We start from the raw sequence: 19,945 nt of genomic DNA on the forward strand, positions 1-19,945 counted from the left end.
ATGCCCATTTTAGCGAAATATTTTTACCCATTACAATATATTAATAGATAAAAAAAAAAAAAGCAGCACTAAATGTCTTAAAAGATTAAATCAAATAATAAAAGTCCGTTCCAGCCTGAAATGTATATCCCAGAGAACGTAGGTAATGAGCCCTGAATATACCCCTATACAATACGGTTACATTAGGAACTGTTCTAAGACTTTCTCTTTATCATGTCTAAATTGAGGTGCACATTCGTTTTTACTTTGTATTTTTATATATGTTGTTGTTTCCAATTTGATAATATTGTCAAGAAAAAGCAAATAGCTGGGTGGCAACTAGTATTTGCTCATTATAATGGGCATGGAACGACTCTGAACCATTTAATATTTGTTCGCTTTGAATTTCACGGAACTTCTGCCCAAAGCTTAGTGTGTATTATTCAATCAGGTAAGTTTTTGCTAAAATGGACTATTGAAAATACAGGTGAATGGATTAATCCGGCGCTAAAAAGTCCCCCAGCAGTTCAAATTTTTCACTAAAATGTCCTGCGCCCATTGCCTTAGCAACTGTTTTGTTATGTTTTGATGTAAATATTGTATATAATTGTGTTCTCTATACCTTTGTTTATGGTTTATTGATATTAAAGATATATATATAAGAAACCATTCAAAAATATAAATAATGATGATTAACAGTCTCAATTAATTCGAACATTTAGTATTCTTCAAACTGTGGATGTGCTTTAAAAGACGTTAGGTTCACTAAAAGTCATTGCCATTTTCATTTCGATCCAACATTATAAATCGAATCGCTATTTATATCTACTTTGTTAGATTTAATATTTGTTTCATCTAGTTGTATTCTCCAGTCGTAGTGACGAAATTCTGGTATAAAAGTCAAAAAGTAAAACGAAACTAGGAAAGCTAATATCCATTCTAAAATCGCTGCTTGTCGTTTGATTGAAAGATCCTAAAAATAAACAATAATAAAATATTATGAATTACAACAATTTTTTTTTTACGAAATATTTACATTTAGTTAAGTTAGTAACACGATAATACGAAATTTAATCTTAAAGAATTCTTAAGCCGGTTTCACAAAGATATCTTACATTTTAGAACATGTCTTATGATCCTCTTATGCCTATCTTAGGACAAATCTCAGACCTCGTCTCGAGGTTGTGTTATGATGATTTTTGTAAAGATATCCTGGTGTAAGGTCTTTAAATTTATAGGTGTGGTTCCCATAAATTACTTAACGATTCGACAAATATTCCATACGATAATTTGTAAAATTCCTATGAAAAATAAGTGCAAAATATATAAATAATACACCAAAATAAATTTGAAAATTCAAATACAAAATGAAGAAAAAATAAAATAAAAATTAAACATTTGTTTTTACAAATGTGTTGAATTCAATGTGTGACTGTCGCTGTTCGGTTAAAATAAGGTTAAAGGCTAAAATCGTGCATTCGTGATATTTATACATCGAATGATCATTGCTTGTAAATTGTCAATAATCATTGGACGTGACAGCCTTATTGTGTATTGTATTGCTATTTCTGCATCACATAAGTGATCCAAAGGATTGTCAGGGTCTCTGAGTATTCTAGTTCTACCTCTTGCTATTGTTTGAGGTGAATGATAATAAACTCATCATCGATACCAGGATTAAATTTTGTATTTACGCCAGACGCGTGTTTCGTTAACAAAAGACTCAACAGTGACGCTCAAATCCCCAAAATTCAAAAGGCCAAATAAAGTACGAAGTGTAAGAGCATTGAGGACCAAAATTCCTTAAAATGTTGCCAAATACGTATACAGCTACGGTAATCTATTTCTGAGGTAGGAAAGCATTAGTATTTCAAAAATGTAAACTACAGCAGTCCTATTAGTTTAAAACTCATGTAAGGACATCATAAGGATGTCTTAACTTATGACTATCATAAGACCATCATAAGACACCTTTCGTGTTGTTCTTACTCATTACATGTACCAACTTTACGAAATGTCCACTTTGTGAAACCAACTTAAGACTAAGATATGTCGTAAGACCATCCTAAAACAGTTCCGTAAAATTGGTTCCTTATTTTTGTAATTAACGAATATAACTTACTAAATGCCAATGATTCGATATAAGATAACTTCAAAACACAATTACATTCCATTGGCAAATCATATGTTAAAACAACAACATTGGCACTGTTCAGATGTTACAAAAATATAGATTAATACCTTATAGTTATTGTAATTCTAGTAGAAGACTAGTAAGCTAAAACTATTAGATATAATACGTTAAATCAAAATTCTCTATAAAGTTTGCCTCAATGTGTTTCTATTTCAAAATGCATCTTGTGGTGTTATAGAACTACATTTGTAAACATCAATACACTTACGCTGTTAGATTGTTTGTACTGTATAGTTACAATGAATGCTTTGTCTGGTTAAGGATAACAACTTCAAAAATGTGTTCTGCAATACTGGCGACTTCTCTCAGATACACTGAGAATAGGTGGTTAAAAGATCCAACTTATTTTTATTTTTTATGATAATTGTATGATTTATTTAAAGCAACAATCACATTCTGCATTTTCATAACAATTGATATTGGTAATACATGTACAGCCAACATTAAATTTTGTTTTAAACTAAAATGTATATTTCGTGTATATGAAGAACTTTAAAAAGTATACATATTGTGTACACAGAAGTCGAAGCATGCTTTTTGAATACCTTAATAGTTACCAGGATTACAATTTAATACGCCAGATGCGCATTTCGTCGTCATGAGACTCATCAGTGACGCTCAGATCTATATGGTTCTAAAGCCAAACAAGTACAAAGTTGAAAAAAAAAATTAAAAAAGAATGGCCAACGTAGATACAAGTATCTTGTCTTAGGGAGGGATAAATCATACTTTGTAAAGGATCACTCTGATTCAAACAAAAAAACTCTCTGAAACTGATATTATCAAGGTGCTTGATTTCTTGATTGACAACACATTTGTTACGTTCGGAGAACGTGTTTTTCAACAGACGGTCGGCATTCCAATGTGAACAAACTGTGCCCCTCTACTTGCCGACTTGTTTATTTATTATTATGAGGCTGACTTCAAGCAGCAACTTCAGCAAGGAAGACAGATAAGAAGTTAGTAATATCCTTTATCTCTACTTTCCGCTATATAGATGATGTTCTTTCACTAAATAATTCAAAATATGGTGACTATGTGGAACGCATCTATCCCATCGAACTACAGACAAAGGATACTACAGTTAAGTCTGCCTCATATCTTGACTTACATCTAGAAATTGACAATGAGGGTCGGTTGAAAACAAACTTCACGACAAAAGAGATGATTTCAGCTTTCCAATTGTGAACTTTCTATTTCTAAGTAGCAACATTCCAGCAGCACCTCCATACGGGGTTTATATCTCCCAATTGATTCGATATTCTCGTGCTTGCATTTCCTATAATGATTTTCTTGATAGGGGGTTGCTGCTCACAAGGAAGCTATTAAACCAAGAGTTCCAAATAGTGAAGTTGACATCCTTTCGTAAATTTAACGGACGCCATCACGAGTTAGTTGACCGTTATAGAATAACCGTTTCACAAATGATATCGGATATGTTCCTTACGTCGTAACTACAATCCCCTTCCCTGTCATGAATATGACCTACCGAATTAGACTATTTACCGGATTTGTTATCACATAAACAACACGACGGGTGCCACATGTGGAGCAGGATCTGCTTACCCTTTCGGAGCACATGAGATCACCCCTAGTTTTGGTGGGGTTCGTGTTGTTTATTCTTTAGTTTTCTATATTGTGTCCTGTGTACTATTGTTTGTCTGTTTGTCTTTTACATTTTTAGCCATGGCGTTGTCAATTTGTTTTAGATTTATGAATTTGACTGTCCCTTTTGGCATCTTTCGTTCCTCTTTTGAAGAGCACTGAATGTGGGATACCAGTCGGCCTCTAGTGTATCACCCCAAACTTATAGACTTACATATTTTACTCCTGAGTCGGTACCTTTGAAGGTTGAATATCAGTCACCTAGGGTGTCATCTGCCCAGTTGCTTTAACAAAATTCACCCAGAATCAGTACCGCTAAATAGACCGCTTTTCCTAGCTATAAGGTACAAATAGCTATTTCAGCATAATTTACCCCCCGAGTCGGTACCCTTCTTTAAGGAAGACTATTGATCCTCCATAGTACCAGCCGCCCATTAGCCATATTTTTTGTTAACTCCTGAGACAATTCCTCATCAGGTGGAATATTAGTCCCCTAGGATACTTATAGATATAATATAAATGCATGATTCATCCTTTAGTCGATGATGGACTTTCAGATGTATAACCAACCATCTGCACAGTAGCCGTATCACAATTTTATGAAACATTTTGTCTGTAAATTTATTGCTCATAAGATATTAATAAGCCAATGGTATTGAATTTCTAACGCGAAGTTACTAAATTCCTAAAGCCAAATTAACCTAATCACGGTTTTAATTCTTTCCTTAAACCAGTTTTCTTTTATGCTCTGATAATTATATTTTTCCATGCAAATGGTGTCGTCTCGATATATTCCATATATGCAATTTCCAAGCTCATAAACTCTCCAATCAAATATTGCTGTCATTGTGCTATTCAAACATTAGGAGAGCAGACGACCTTTCTCTGGAAGTTGATCAATATATTATGGGCAAAGAAATTATATCTATACTTTTCAACAAATTTAAATGTTTGCTACATGCTGATATTAACAGTATAAAAAGGATACTTCCTAGTAAAAAAGCAAACTGTAAAACCGACATCACTATTCTAATAATATTTATTATAATATTGCTCCCAGGAATGTCTTTTAAAAAAAATGAAAATAATGACTGCATTGCTAAATATGAAACTCCAACACCAAAGGCCAATACAGCACCAGTGTTGTGTACTCCTTCATGTGTACCAACCTAGAAAAGAGTAAACCAATCATTGATTTAGATCTGTTGACACATATATGACACAGGACAGTAAGGACACATCTTATTTTATTTTGTTTACTTGAGGTAAAATTTTCGAGGCTAAGCAGCCTCAATTGAAGAGAGTAACATACAACAAATATCAAACATGTGGAAATGAAGAATATGTGTTTATCTGCTTTCTAATATTATGTTTGTCTTAATTCAAAGACATATCTGAGATAGTACAAGTACCTGGCGTGCTATTATTTGTCCCACAGAAAAGGATGACTCTTTTGTTAACAACCTACATAGCTTCAGTTACATCGTTCTAGATCTATACCGGATGCAAGTTACTTGACTTGCTATGGACGAAGGTTTTCACACCAAAGGCACTTTTAATTCATAGCTTCAAATTCCAAAGCAATTGTCTGGATTATTTTCTCGGATGATATATAACTATAAGAAACACCTTTTTACAAATAAGATGCTGATAACAACTGCCTAAGGGCATACGATACAGTTACAGGGGAGATAATAACTGCTTAATGTCTTACCTGGAAGGTAGAAACCAAAGCCATACCAGACAATGATATGAGGCCAACTACTGTTGTAATTATGTTAACTATGTATCGAGGCCGACTTTTCTGGTAACTGTAGTTTACTTTAATCTGTTCAAATCTAATAGTTATATTGATAAATGCTGAAAAGCAAGTGGAAAACTATTAATATTATATAAAGTTGTTGCTCAACAATAATAATACTTGTTTTTATTTGTCTCAACTATTTAAGTCCCGGTTGTAACGCGGTGAGGGGGAAACCAGATCAGTGTGCACAGGCTTGTAAAATATAGTCGATAGATACAAAGGGGTCATTCAACGTCGAAAATAAAATGTATGGTGACCTAAACCTGTGAATGTCTGTGTCATTTGGTCTCTTGTGAAGAGTTGTCTTATTGACAATCATACCACATCATCTTTTTATATATTGACAACGCTTTGGCTAAAAACAAAGATAAAGAGACAAACAAATATAGAAACCATAACATAGAAACTTAAGACTGGGTAACATGAACCCCTACCAACAACCTTTAATGATAGCATGTGCTTTATAGGGGTATGTAGATCCTGCCCAACATGCGACAGCCGGCTTGATTTTCAAGTAGGTACAAACCCAGTGATTGGTATAATTCGGTAGGTCACATTAGGGGTAAAGGAGGACAAGACGAAACATCCGTCGTCATCTCTCAAGTATTTATTCCATAACGATCAACCATATCCTGATGGCATCTGTAAAATTGTGACGGGAAGATTTGAGCTTCACCACTAGAAACTTAAATTGTAACCGCTTGAACAATTTTTGCCAGACAGAATGGTTTGTCAGCCATGTCGCGGCGGGTGAATTTGATATTTTTTGCAGCTGATAAATAAATCTGTGGAACAGTTATTAATACATCTGTGTAATCATTTTCAATGAAAATGTAAATTCTTTATTTATATGAACAATTCTTGGTAAGAGCACAGATTTTTTTTTCAGGTTTAAAAAAAAAAGCAGCAACGCCTTGAACGAGTTTTAAAAATGATGTTCCTTGAAAAAAAAAATTTTAAGGAAAATTGCATTGTGAGAAATCTGGCACCTGTATTTCTTGTGTGAATAAAAATGGTAAGAAAAAAATGCATATATTAGTTATTATCCGTGGACAGATGGCATGTGCCTAGGCTGACCCATTAAATGGCTGTTCTCTTAATTCTTTTGTTTGTTTTAAAGGAGTGACTGTGCGTGCTTTTTTTTTAACTTTTATATGTGTGTGGTGGTATTACACATTGATTGAGCTATGTTTTTGGATAATTATTGGTTACTGTTTCATTAATGTTAGTTTATTGAAATGGAAAAGTTCCAGTTTAATTTAAAGATTCAAAGCATGGATCATATCTTTGCAATTAAGTGACAAGTGCAAATTATTTATTTTTTATCCCAACATTTGTGTTAGATCATTCTGCAATTTTTGATTGACGAAAGCGTAAAGTATTTTTTAAAACCTGTTAAAACTTTGCACTCACCTAAAAATCCATAAATATTGAAAAGTAAACTGAAAGCAGAAGCTGATATCCCTTTGTTTCCTGTGTCACTAAAAATATAATTACATTAAATCTGTAAAATTATATAAAAAAAGAGATGGTTTCAGAATAATCATATTATTTCCACCTATAGCGGGTTTCTAGATTATAGAAAACTCTTGCATTTTACACCTATGGTTTATTTTTTAGCCATGTGAACTAATTTGGTTAGAAGGTGGAATAATCGAACACATCTTTTTAGCGAGATCCCATAAGTTGAACGTGAGAAAGTAAGGTTCAAATAGCCTAATAGCTTCAAAGAAAATATGTTTTGTTGAAGTTAAAAGACGGTAACGGACGATGACAGACTTTCAGTCATTATATTAGTTCTTTTAAAATTTAGTAGAATATTATTGCAAAATGTATGCATATAAACTAAATGAACTTGAAACAAATGGTCAAATGAAAGGAAAATAAAAATTATGCATAAAAAATAAACCAAACTTTACTTTCTTTCCCAGCTACGCCAATTCCTAAGGAATAGAAAAGCACCGACATGAAAAAGCAAAACTTTTCAATTTTAAGGATCATGGAGAGTGTCATTCTGTACCCGAGGAAACATATTTAACATGACTGCGTACTTGTACATCCCTCACAGTCACTTTGACGAGGATTTTTACTGCCGGGTTGAAGACTATGAGTGACCATATTTCACTTCCCCAGTCACCTTCGGGGTTTCTAATGTTAATATAAAAAGGGAAAAACAAACATCTTTTTGTTAAATAAACACATTTAAAAATTTAAAGGGGCTGTTGCTCAGGCAATTGTCTCCAATTCCCCCCCCCTATATACCTTAATATAAAAAAAATTTCTATATACCTTAATATTATACTTAATATTAAGGTATATAGGGGAAAAGTCTTAAAACAAGTGCCCGTGGGCTGTTGTAGTAGTTACCAGAGTGTTGTTTGAACCTTTTAAGCACAACTTTGACATTAGTTTGTGCTACACCAGACATGCGTTTCGTCTACACAAGAATCGTCAAAGGCTCCAATATTAAAACTAAGAAAGTTTTAATATCAATATAGGAGACTGATTCATGAACGTACATATATGCAATTAGCTCTCAACAAGAACTTAAATAACTAAGCATTCATGGCAGAATCCAGGACGGGTCTGAACAGTGCGTTGCATTGTCGTGTCTTACGTTTTAAATTTCTCAACTTCCTCTCTTCTTGCAAAAAAAGTTTTTAAAATAATTTGACCAAGGAAACATTTTACCAACGAATATAGAAATGGGTCAAACCAACATTTTTTTAAACAAAGAATTCAGTATTGACAACCGGACGTGTTTATTGACTCTATTGACTCTATTTGTGAATTGTGAGATGCCAATTAAAATGAATTGATGACTTTTGTCGTTGAATAGCGTTTTAACGAGTACGTAAATTTAATCCCTCTTTCATCCCGACATGGTAACGATGAAACAACAGAATATGTATGCGAAACATTTAATCGAATCGAATTCTAATTAAGGGGTTTCTCGAACATAATGCACTCCTTGCTAAGGAAAATATCAAAACTTAATAACCCACAAAAACAATAACCTCTATTCTGTTTTCTACAAAGTTTCACCTTTTAAATCGGGCAAAAGAAGTACACATATTTTAAAGGTTAACTATAGAAACATCTTTACATACACAGTTTGATCACACCCCAAACCTAAATGTATATTACTCTTTGCAAGATTTGTGCACGGATCACTAATAAAACATTCCCATTCTGAACCTGCAAGTTAAACAAATACTTTAATAGTATCAATTGAGAATGTAAATGGGGAATATGTCAAAGGACCAACAACGCGATCAAATAGCAGCCAGCCACCAATGGGTTTTGTACATATGAATTTCTTCGATCTCTTTCAATTAACTTCTCGGAAAGCCTGTTATGATTCGTCTGTTTATAAAATATGACGACGGCACAACACTATACTACAAAAATCCTAACACAAACACGGTTTTTTTTTCAGGACAAAAACAGCCACGATTTAGCCAAAGAAATTGCGTTAGACATTCAATGGGACATATAAATGAATAAACAAAACTGTCTTGGTTATTCTCTGCTAGGTTTGAGCTTAAAGCAGTATGAAGTTGGAGATTGAAATACTTGTGTTACCGTATGTCAACGTACTATCCTATCATTGTTAATTTAAATACTATGATGAGTTAAGCTTAATTTGCAGTTGAGTGGATACTTAACACGACGGGTGCAACATGATCTGCTTATCCTTCCGGAGCACGTGAGATCACCACTAGTTTTTGGTGGGGTTCGTGTTGTTTATTTTTTAGTTTTTTATGTTGTGTCATGTGTACTATTGTTTGTCCTTTTCATTTTTAGCCATGGCGTTGTCAGTTTATTTTCGATTTATGAGTTTGACTGTCCCTCAGGTATCTTTTGTCCCTCTTTTTTAAACAAATGTGTTTTATATTTGTTCGATTAAATGTTGGTCAACATTTACCAGCAAAATCATTTTAAAAAAGCACCCCACCTCCAAAGAAGAAATAAAAGTACAGTATACGTTGCAATTCGTTCAGTATTTTACACATAACTATGTGTTGTGCACAAGTTGTAATTTAAAATATTTTTGTGCTTCAAAACCGTTAAACATGATTTGATAAAAGATGCACATGTTTTGTGATTAAATCTATTACCTCTGAATGCCATAATAACTACATGTTACTAGCACCGATACATAATTAGGACAATCGAAGATACTATATACCTGTTAATTGTTATTAGAGTATAAAATTTATATTTTTTACATGAGTTTTTTTCTCAATATCAAAATTTCAGCATTTCATTTCCATTTTGCTTTTATTGTGAATGAAAAGTATTAATGATAAACACATTTATATATGCAGACACTAGTTTTGCGCTGAAAGTTTCAATTCAACCCAACTACGTGAATTGCTTGTGTAAAAAAGTGCTCTTTGGAGTCTGTTTTGTTTAACTGATATACAATAAATGTAAATGTATCGGGTTTTGGGTTATATTTTTACAATTACCTTATGTATGGAAAATCTTTTTTCACATCTCCATCATGGGTGGATTTCAGATAGCTGAAAAAAAAGGAATTAGTTTTCGTTTATCATTTCCATAAAGCTATGTATAAATAAGATATGATATAATGAGAAAACTATTCCCTAAAGTTTAAATTAAGAAGACGTAAGCAGTTATAGGTAAACAAACGGCATCAGTTTCAACAATGAGAAAGACCGATATCGTATATTCGGTTATACAGGGCTCAGAGTTATATTTTAGATACAGTAGTATAAAATAAGATAGGGTATGATTTTTTTCCCCTAATATCCATTTTTGAAATACTAAGGCTTTTCTACCTCAGGCATAGATTACCTTAGCTTATAGGAATTTTGGATGTCAATGCTCCTCAACTTCGTACTTTATTTGGCTTTTTTTAAAACTTTTTTGGATTCGAGCGTCACTGATGAGTCTTTTGTACGAAACGCGCGTCTGGCGTATATATAAGATTTAGTCCTGGTATCTGGGACAAGATCCCTAATGCGCCTTGAAATGAGGAACTCAAAAGTCATGTGTAAACAAAAATTCTCTGTGTAGTGATATTTGACACTTTTCTATGATAAACAAGTGACTGAGCTTAACCATTTGAGTTAATTTAGAAAGTAGGGGAACACAGAATAAATGTGTAAAATCTATGGAGCTATTAAATGTGTTCAAAGTATTAAATTTTCAAAGAACTTTTTGTGTTAAAAATGGGATTATTTATCATGAGGAGCCGCATCACAAAAGGATACTCGGGGTTTACTAATTTACGGAAAAAGTAATCTCACTTCGTACCCCGAAAATTTAACCACATATGTCAAAATGTCTCAGCTTCGAAACGAGCCATCACACATATCCAAGTTAACGATATGGACTGAGCAACAGAAGAAAACGTTACCATTACGGCCTATGGAAAAACTAATGCGCATCTGTACCCAATTTAGAAGCTCAATTCCAGAAGTTGTCGGACTGATTTATGGATGATTTCACCTGTACACCACCGAAAATGATGGTTAGTATTTTTTTTATTTATACCTAGTTATAATAAATGGTTTAAGATAAATATTATTGATATAGATCAGCAAAAACTCAAGGAAATTTTCGCTTTTAAAATACATTACTGGCACGGGGCTGAACACTTTTTTTTAGGCACAATCATAACTTTGTTTACTTCCGAGAGATCCGAAAGGAATTTGTTTGCTACATTGAAAAGGCAAGAAATAACTTTTAAATATTATTAAATTGTAAGTAAACATGACACAATATAGTCTTTGTTATGATATTATCACTCTGGTCTACAGGAATACCTGATAATCAAGGGAGATAACAAACTTCATACGAGTAAAGTGAGATACATCATCGCATGTGCTTTTAACCAATGATTTGACCCCTGGTCAGTAGATATCATATGCATAAAAAACAGAAAAAACATTTACATGCTTTAAGAAAATCATGAATTATTATTTTTAATGCACATGAGCAAAACAAAAGATATTGTCATTTCTCAGCACTGAAAAAGGGGGAGGGTCAAACTTTTTTGAAAACAATATTTATGCACCTATTCAATTATTAAGCTAGTTAGCTACTACCCATTGCTTCTAATACAAAAGGTTTAAATGAAGGTGGCTAAGCCACAAGGAAGAAGCATTTGTCTTTCTTTGTGATTAAACTTTCAAGAATAAGATTTTTCTCTCTCAATAATACTTATGTATTTAAATCAAATGATAACAAAGCCTGAGTAATTTTTTTGTCTTATTTCAGTTCCAGACGTATCATTATTTTCAACCTGAGATGGCAAACTAGAGGTTTTAAAAAGTCCTGAATAACTGGTAAGCATTTTGTTTTATTAGGCAAGCTCTAAATTGTTTTTTTATGATATTTATGCAATTGAAATTACAGTCGGTATGTTAAAAATATGCTAATATGAAAACTGTTGCTATGGTCTTGGTATTAAATGAAAAGGCTTAGTTACAGATCGTTACGACTCAATATCTAGAGTTAAATCTTGCGGCAACTGTTTCTCATGTAACACTGCAAACTATATTTAGCACTACTTTGATCTGTCGTTATTTAATGACGCCATTATACATGTGATGTCACAATGTTTCCATTAAGACCTCTTGTGGATTTCTCACTGATAAAAGGTTTTCACTGAAATACATGTAAAAAACATTTTTTTCTCAAATAGAATTATGTGAAAGGACAAGTTTTGAAAATTTGCACTATATTGTACTCTAATTATATGATATGGATGATTTCCAAGTAGTTTAGAGTGGTTTTAACAGTATTAAATACCAGATTTCCACTAGTACATTGTAGTAAGAATAATTATTTTGGTGTTGGTTTTTTTATACAACCTTCATTTTTGCATAATTTCTCTGTCAAAATGCACTTTAAGGCACAAGAAAATTTTGTAGAATGCTTTAACAGGGTCTGTGTATTGTAATAAGAGGTTATAATCAGAAGTGTTGTCCTTGTTTTGACTAGTGAAGGTATTCTGGAAGAAATTACTTATACATACTCATTGTATTCAAAATAAATGAATATAGCGACGAAAGTGTCATTGCCTTATAGTGCTAAAACAACTTTATTTTTTTTCAGAAATGGACAAAAATACACAGATTTATTCAGAATGTTATACCGATGAAGATCACATAAAAATATTTGGAAAAATCAGAAGTATGGATTTCAATATGGGACAAGATCCCTAATGCGCCTTGAAATGAGGAACTCAAAAGTCACGTGTAAACAAAAATTCTCTGTGTAGTGATATTTGACACTTTTCTATGATAAACAAGTGACTGAGCTAAACCATTTGAGTTAATTTAGAAAGTAGGGGAACACAGAATAAATGTGTAAAATCTATGGAGCTATTAAATGTGTTCAAAGTATTAAATTTTCAAAGAACTTATTGTGTTAAAAATGGGATTATTTACCATGAGGAGCCGCATCACAAAAGGATACTCGGGGTTTACTAATTTACGGAAAAAGTAATCTCACTTCGTACCCCGAAAATTTAACCACATATGTCAAAATGTCTCAGCTTCGAAACGAGCCATCACACATATCCAAGTTAACGATATGGACTGAGCAACAGAAGAAAACGTTACCATTACGGCCTATGGAAAAACTAATGCGCATCTGTACCCATCTATGAGTTTATTTAGAGACTAAATGGTAGTTGGTTTGAAGATTTAGAGGTCTAGAATGATCGCTGAGAAACACTTAAAAATGGCAACCTCCAAATGTAAAATAGATAATTTGAAGAACACAAGTTAAATTAGTGTTAGTGTAAAACTATTTCTCGAGTTTTTGTAAAACTGTTTCACAAGGTTTGTTTATTTTTTCGTCAGATTAAATTCTATAAATGCAAATTTATTTATATTTTTAGTATGCTTTACAATAAAGCCCCCTGTGTTCCTTTTAAAAGGTGTGAATTGATTAACAATCAAGAGGCTGTCACAACGACAGCAAACTGGATTTATTTACATTGATTTGTGTCCTAGCAATATCACAAGAACAATAACTGATGAACGGTGAAAGTTAAAATCGTCAATATCATGAATGATTGATTGATTGTTGGTTGCTTTACGCCGCATTAGCACAAAAAAGGCTATATCGCGTCGAGCGCTAATTCGAATTTTACAATTTAAAGCATATTTAAAAAAAAAGACAAAAGGTCCTTCAATAAACTTAAATTCTTGACTAAAGCAAATAGATTATTTACAAATAAAAATCACCAGTAAGATAACGTGATAAAAATTAAAATCGATTTAAATATAATAACATTTTTGTATGGAACATAATTAAATAAATCATACATATTATTGACATTGATATGCTTCCTACGAATATCAGCAAAGTCAATACAATTAATTAAAACATGTTTAATATTATACTTGCAATTACAAGGTATACATTGTGGTTCTACTTCATTCTTTAAAATATATTCGTGCGTTATTCTAGTATGACCAATACGACATCTAGAAATAACACACTGATCTTTTCTGCACATAAAGGACCTCCCCCGTATGTTTTGAAAATTCAACAACAAACTAGCGAAAATTGAAACGATATAGCAACCTAGTAAATACGTATCAAAGCCTAGCGGAACGTAACAAAACGTGCTTACTACGTATCGAAACGTATCAATGCGTGGTGAAAACGTGGGTCTACACTTAGTAATACGTAGCAGAACGTGATAAAAACGTAACACAAACCTAGTAAAACTTAACTTTCAGAATAACGTTATAACGGGACATTTTTATTCAAAAAGTAGTTAAAACGTGGCATTTTAAAATGGAATAAAACGTGATAGTGTTACTGGTGCTTTTAGGGTGTAGCGAACACAAATTTTCTATTGGAGTAGTTTTTGGATTACTTGAATTTTCAATGAAAATTTATTTAATTTCCATTTTTACATTTAATCTATGAAATACATACAAGAGGGTGATTTACTACACAAGAAAATGTCTTAACCAAAAAAGGAATAAATATGACAATTGTTATCCATTCGTTTGAAGTTTTAGAACTTTGATTTTTCCATTTGTTTAGGGAATAACAGTTTTGATAATTTTTTGTCGGAGTGCAGTATTTTTGTGATTTTACTTTTCTCATGTGATTTTAGTTTGGTTACCTATCAACGATTATAGTGGATTCGTAATAAAATGTAAACAGACTTTCCCTTCTATAGAACACAAAACAACGGATTGTCCCCTTTCTCTTTTTGTGATTGTCATACCTTCTTACACAATTTACCGACATGTGTTTATCAAATAAAATATCCATACTCACGGTATTATGCAAGCAAATATCATTTCTATTGCCAATATTATTGGATAAATCCATGGTTTTATGTAATAGATCATAGTTGTAAAATTCTAACACACACCGTTATAACTTCCTGTTATGACTACATGGTATTAACACGTTTAAATGTAATATATTGTTTACTTTTGAAATCTGAAATTTAAATTTCTTACAAATCAATAAGAAGTATGAACAATTACTACTTTAGAAATTGACCCGTTAAGTTTATTGAATGTGGTCTATTTAAATAGATTGTTTCCCTGACACGAATTGTTTTTCTCCTAAAAGACTTAAATATAAACCACAGGTAATTGTCGTTTTGAATTTTCTTTATGCTCGATGTTTTTGTTATTTTACTTTTTATTTCGGAAAGCTCCTATGGTGGGGCAAATTACGTGTTGAGAATAACTATTTTAAAGTTACGATTATAGTGATTGAGGTTGGAAAATAGAATTAAACACAAAAGTATAATTTCTGTACAGTGTTGCAGAACATATATGTGCCAACTTACTATTTAAATATACGTTTATAAATACATGAAAGTAATAACTTGAGGCTCTAAGGAGCCTGTGTCGCTCACCTTGGTCTATTTGCATATTAAACAAAGGACACAAATGGATTCATGACAAAATTGTATTTTGGTGATGGTGATGTGTTTGAAGTTCTTACTTTACTGAACGTTCTTGCTTCTTACAATTATATCTATAATGAACTTTGCCAAATTAATGAAAATTGTTAAAAATTTACTATAAAGGGCAAAAACTCCTTAAGGGGTCAATTGACCATTTATATAATTAGGTCATGTTGACTTATTTGTAGATCTTACTTTGATGAACATTATCGCTGTTTACAGTTTATTGCTATCTATAATAGTATTCAAGATAATAACAAAAAACAGCAAAATTTCTTTAAAAATTACCAATTGGAGGGCAGCAACCCAACAACCGGTTGTCCAATTCATTTGAATATTTCAGGGCAGATATATATTGACTTGATTAACAATTTAACTCCTTGTCAGATTTCCTCTAAATGATTTGGTTTCAGAGTTATAAGCAAAAAACTACATTTTACCCCTGTTCTATTTTTAGCCGTGTTGGCCATCTTGGTTGGATGGCCAGGTCATCGGACACATTTTTCAAACAAGGTACCTCAAAGATGATTGTGGCCAAGTTTGAATTAATTTGGCCCAGTAGTTTCAGAGGAGAAGATTTTTGTAAAAGATAACCAAGATTTACGAAAAATGGTTAAAAATTGACTATAAAGGGCAATAACTCCTAAAGGGGTCAACTGACCATTTCGGTCATTTGATTTATTTGTAAATCTTACTTTGATGAACATTATTGCTGTTTACCAGTTTATCTCTATCTATAATGATATTCAAGATAATAACCAAAAACAGCAAAATTTCCTCAAAATTACCAATTCAGGGGCAGCAACCCAACAACGGGTTGACCGATTCATCTGAATATTTCAGGGCAGATAGATCTTGACCTGATAAACATTTTTACACCATGTCAGATTTCCTTCAAATGTTTTGAATTTTGAGTTATAAGCCAAAAACTGCATTTTATCCCTATGTTCTATTTTTAGCCGTGGCGGCCATCTTGGTTAGTTGACCGGGTCACGCCACAAATTTTTTAAACTAGATACCCCAAAGATAATTGTGGCTAAGTTTGGATTAATTTAGCCCAGTAGTTTCAGAGGAGAAGATTTTTGTAAACGATTACTTAGATTTATGAAAAATGGTTAAAAATTGACTATAAAGGGCAATAACTCCTTAAGGGGTCAACTGACCATTTCGGTCATGTTGACTTATTTGTAAATCTAACTTTGCTGAACATTATTGCTGTTTACAGTTTATCTCTATCTATATTAATATTCAAGATAATAACCAAAAACGGCAAAATTTCCTCAAAATTACCAATTCAGGGGCAGCAACCCAACAACGGGTTGACCGATTCATCTGAATATTTCAGGGCAGATAGATCTTGACCTGATAAACATTTTTACCACGTGTCAGATTTCCTCTAAATGCTTTGGTTTTTGAGTTATAAGCCAAAAACTGCATTTTACACCTATGTTCTATTTTTAGCTGTGGCGGCCATCTTGGTTGGTTGACCGGGTCACGCCACACATTTTTTAAACTAGATACCCCAATGATGATTGTGGCCAAGTTTGGTTCAATTTGGCCTAGTAGTTTCAGAGGAGAAGATTTTTGTAAAAGTTAACGACGACGGACGACGACGACGGACGCCGGACGCCAAGTGATGAGAAAAGCTCATATGGCCCTTTGGGCCAGGTGATCTAAAAAGTGATTCATTTTGATAAGAATGTTCTTCTAATACAAACAGAATCAAAAGTCCTTTTCCAGTTAATATAAGTAAAGTGATTCTAATAGTTCTGAGCATGATACTTGAAATAAGAAACGGGGAAATAAAACTGTGATCCTTTGATTTTTAGACTCATCTGACGGTAAAGGCCATGTGAATATGAAGTCATCTGATGGTATCTGCCATAGTGAAATTTTTATTGCTGATCTCTTTTGCTGTAGACAGTTTATACTTATGTCTTGTATATTTTTTTATATGAAATAAACAAACAAAAAACGTTTAAATTAAACAAAAAAATGTCAAAACTTGCAGTTCGTATACTTTATCAATATTATTCTCATCTGAAACAACTGCGCCAAATCCAACCTAACTTTTTACAGGGTCATGACTCGGGACAGGTGTAACGGGAGTGGAAGTTTCCACTAGCTTCGTTTTTACGTTGTCTACCCTTGGATATTGGACAAACTACGTAAAACACGTTTATATAAACAAGATGATTATTTAAAGACATGCATTATGGTTGATTATGTGTTATATACAAGCATAATACAACATACGATGGGGCGGAGTCTGTTTGCCATTGTTAAGTTCCATATTTCCAAGCTAAATTGTACGAGTGTCTGCTTTTTCAAATCCTAAGTGTAGACTGCCCCGAGCCAGGTGAGTGACGTCATACTTATAGTTCCTTGGTACAACATGCCCTGCCGGGAACGTGCAAGAACAGGAAGTACCGACAAGAATAATAGAATAATTACATAGCCGGTCTCGGAAGAAAGATTTAAGGAACTATACGTCATACTAAAGTTATCCAATTTCCACAAATAGATAAAAAACAAAAAAAGTAAACAAAGTGACCACCATTACACAGGCACATACATACAGCATGTGGCGGGGTTAAACATGTCAACAGTAAAACACAAGAACGAATTATACAGGTAAGGGGAGGGTTGGGATCCCTTACATGTTTAACCCAGCCACATTATGTATGTATATGCCTGACCCAAGTCAGGAGCCTGTAATTCAGTGGTTGTTGTTTGTTTATGTGTTATATATTTGTTTTTTCGTTCATTTCTTTTCATATAAATAAGGCCGTTAGTTTTCTCGTTTGAATTGTTTTACATTGTCATATCGGGGCCTTTTATAGCTTACTATGCGGTATGGGCTTTGCTCCTTGTTGAAGGCCGTATGGTGACCTATAGTTGTTAATGTCTGTGTCATTTTGGTCTCTTGTGAACAGTTGTCTCATTGGCAATAATACCACATCTTCTTTTTTTTATAATTAGTCATGTTTTACAAAGGGTTTAAGATTCCACTAAAGTCAAAATATAGGACACTGCAGAAACATGTTAACTTTGCCAGTATTTTTCAACCTTCAAGTCTAAAAATATGGAAACATATGTTCATTTAATAGTACTAAACATAATATACACACTGTGAAAATTGTAAATTAACTTTAAATTTTTATGATGTGGCCAAATCGGTTTTAGGGGTGAACACAAAATTTTCCAAAACATCTTGAGGCCTGCGAGATGACTTAATTTGTTTAACATTTGTATGGAAGAGCACTGTTACATGTACATGCAGGGGCGGATTCAGTCATTTTAAAAAGGGGGTTCACAACCCAGAGTAAAAAGGGGGGGTTCCAACTATATGCTCCCATTCAAATGCATTGATCGTCCAATAAAGGGGGGTTCCAACCCCAGGACCCCCCCTAAATCCGCTAATGACATATAATGCAGTACAAGCTAAATTAAAGTTTATTTGTCATATAAACATGTTTATTGTCATTTTTGTCCAATTTCCGTATTGTACCTTTGATATTCGTGCACTTAGATACATTAAATTAAGTGAAACTTGTATAAATCTATACATTTTCTAAAAAATGAACCTTAAATCTTCATAAATCATGACAAAGTATTGTTTAACCTATGATTATCATTTTTTAGTATCTTTGCTATTAATGATTATGTTCATAATTGAGCTTTCTTTAATATAATAAAATATTTTGTATGATATTCAGGATTATATGTCAACCTGTTTTTTTATAAATAGCAAATCAATATCAGGTAAAATTTACCTGTACAGGTTATATTTGTAAACTCAGTGTTATAATTTCTTTATTTCAATACTGTACTGGTTGTATTTAGATTGGCTCATTTTGACATTTTCTGTTTTGATTACTAAGCATTTCACGTTGTCTTGTGTGTCTGAATACAAAGTTGATGAATCTTTTCCTAAAAAAATAGTAGGAAGGTATCAAGACCTTGTTGATAAATACTCCGTATCAACTCCACAATTACCTCACGATTATTAGGAAATGTAGGTTCTTGGTACTGGCATTGTTTATGATCGTAATAACGTGTTGAAGTATTCTTTTACTTGTCTTGAGGTATTGGGTGAGTAGTCTTAAGATGTGACTTCCGAAGTCCATGAACAAGCCAGTCAGAACAGGCTCCTTACTTAAATGTTCATAGCATACTAAATGTATGTTCATATTGAAATTGATAGAAAATCAAAAATTGGGAATTTTGGAAAATGAAGGAGGAGGGGTAAAAAACATTTCCCTGTCCCAAAAAACCTAAGACTTGTGATACCTTTGCTGAAATTCTCCAGTCATTCAATATTTTACAAAATTCTTCCAACGACACTTTACATACTTTAAACTACGTTCTGAATGCCTGCGATTTCGCGAGTGTTGTCTAGTTGTATCTAAAGCTGGCAGGTTCAGATATT

General features: G+C 32.9%; 1 protein-coding gene and 1 long non-coding RNA gene across 3 annotated transcripts; one reads left to right on the forward strand and one right to left on the reverse strand.

Moving 5' to 3' along the window:
• Positions 1-598: 598 nt before the first annotated feature.
• LOC139481385 (DNA damage-regulated autophagy modulator protein 1-like) lies at positions 599-15,015 on the reverse strand. Of its 2 annotated transcripts, none has more exons than XM_071264695.1 (7): positions 14,868-15,015; positions 10,058-10,111; positions 6,996-7,063; positions 5,493-5,638; positions 4,767-4,947; positions 2,382-2,419; positions 599-952 (listed from the first exon to the last, which is right to left on the reverse strand). In XM_071264695.1, exons 1-7 carry the CDS (start codon positions 14,939-14,941, stop codon positions 764-766), a joined length of 750 nt encoding a protein of 249 aa, XP_071120796.1. In that variant the 5' UTR covers positions 14,942-15,015; the 3' UTR covers positions 599-763. The 2 variants fall into 2 exon arrangements, with proteins under 2 accessions (XP_071120796.1, XP_071120797.1); XM_071264696.1 differs by having other exon boundaries at positions 2,382-2,514; positions 4,710-4,947.
• LOC139481383 (uncharacterized) lies at positions 10,569-13,297 on the forward strand. Its single transcript, XR_011654605.1, has 3 exons — positions 10,569-11,085; positions 11,835-11,902; positions 12,675-13,297. It is a non-coding gene; the product is annotated as an uncharacterized lncRNA (long non-coding RNA).
• Positions 15,016-19,945: the final 4,930 nt, after the last annotated feature.

This window comes from Mytilus edulis, chromosome 7 (genome assembly GCF_963676685.1).
Source record: "Mytilus edulis chromosome 7, xbMytEdul2.2, whole genome shotgun sequence".
Classification (NCBI taxonomy): Eukaryota; Metazoa; Mollusca; class Bivalvia; order Mytilida; family Mytilidae; genus Mytilus; species Mytilus edulis.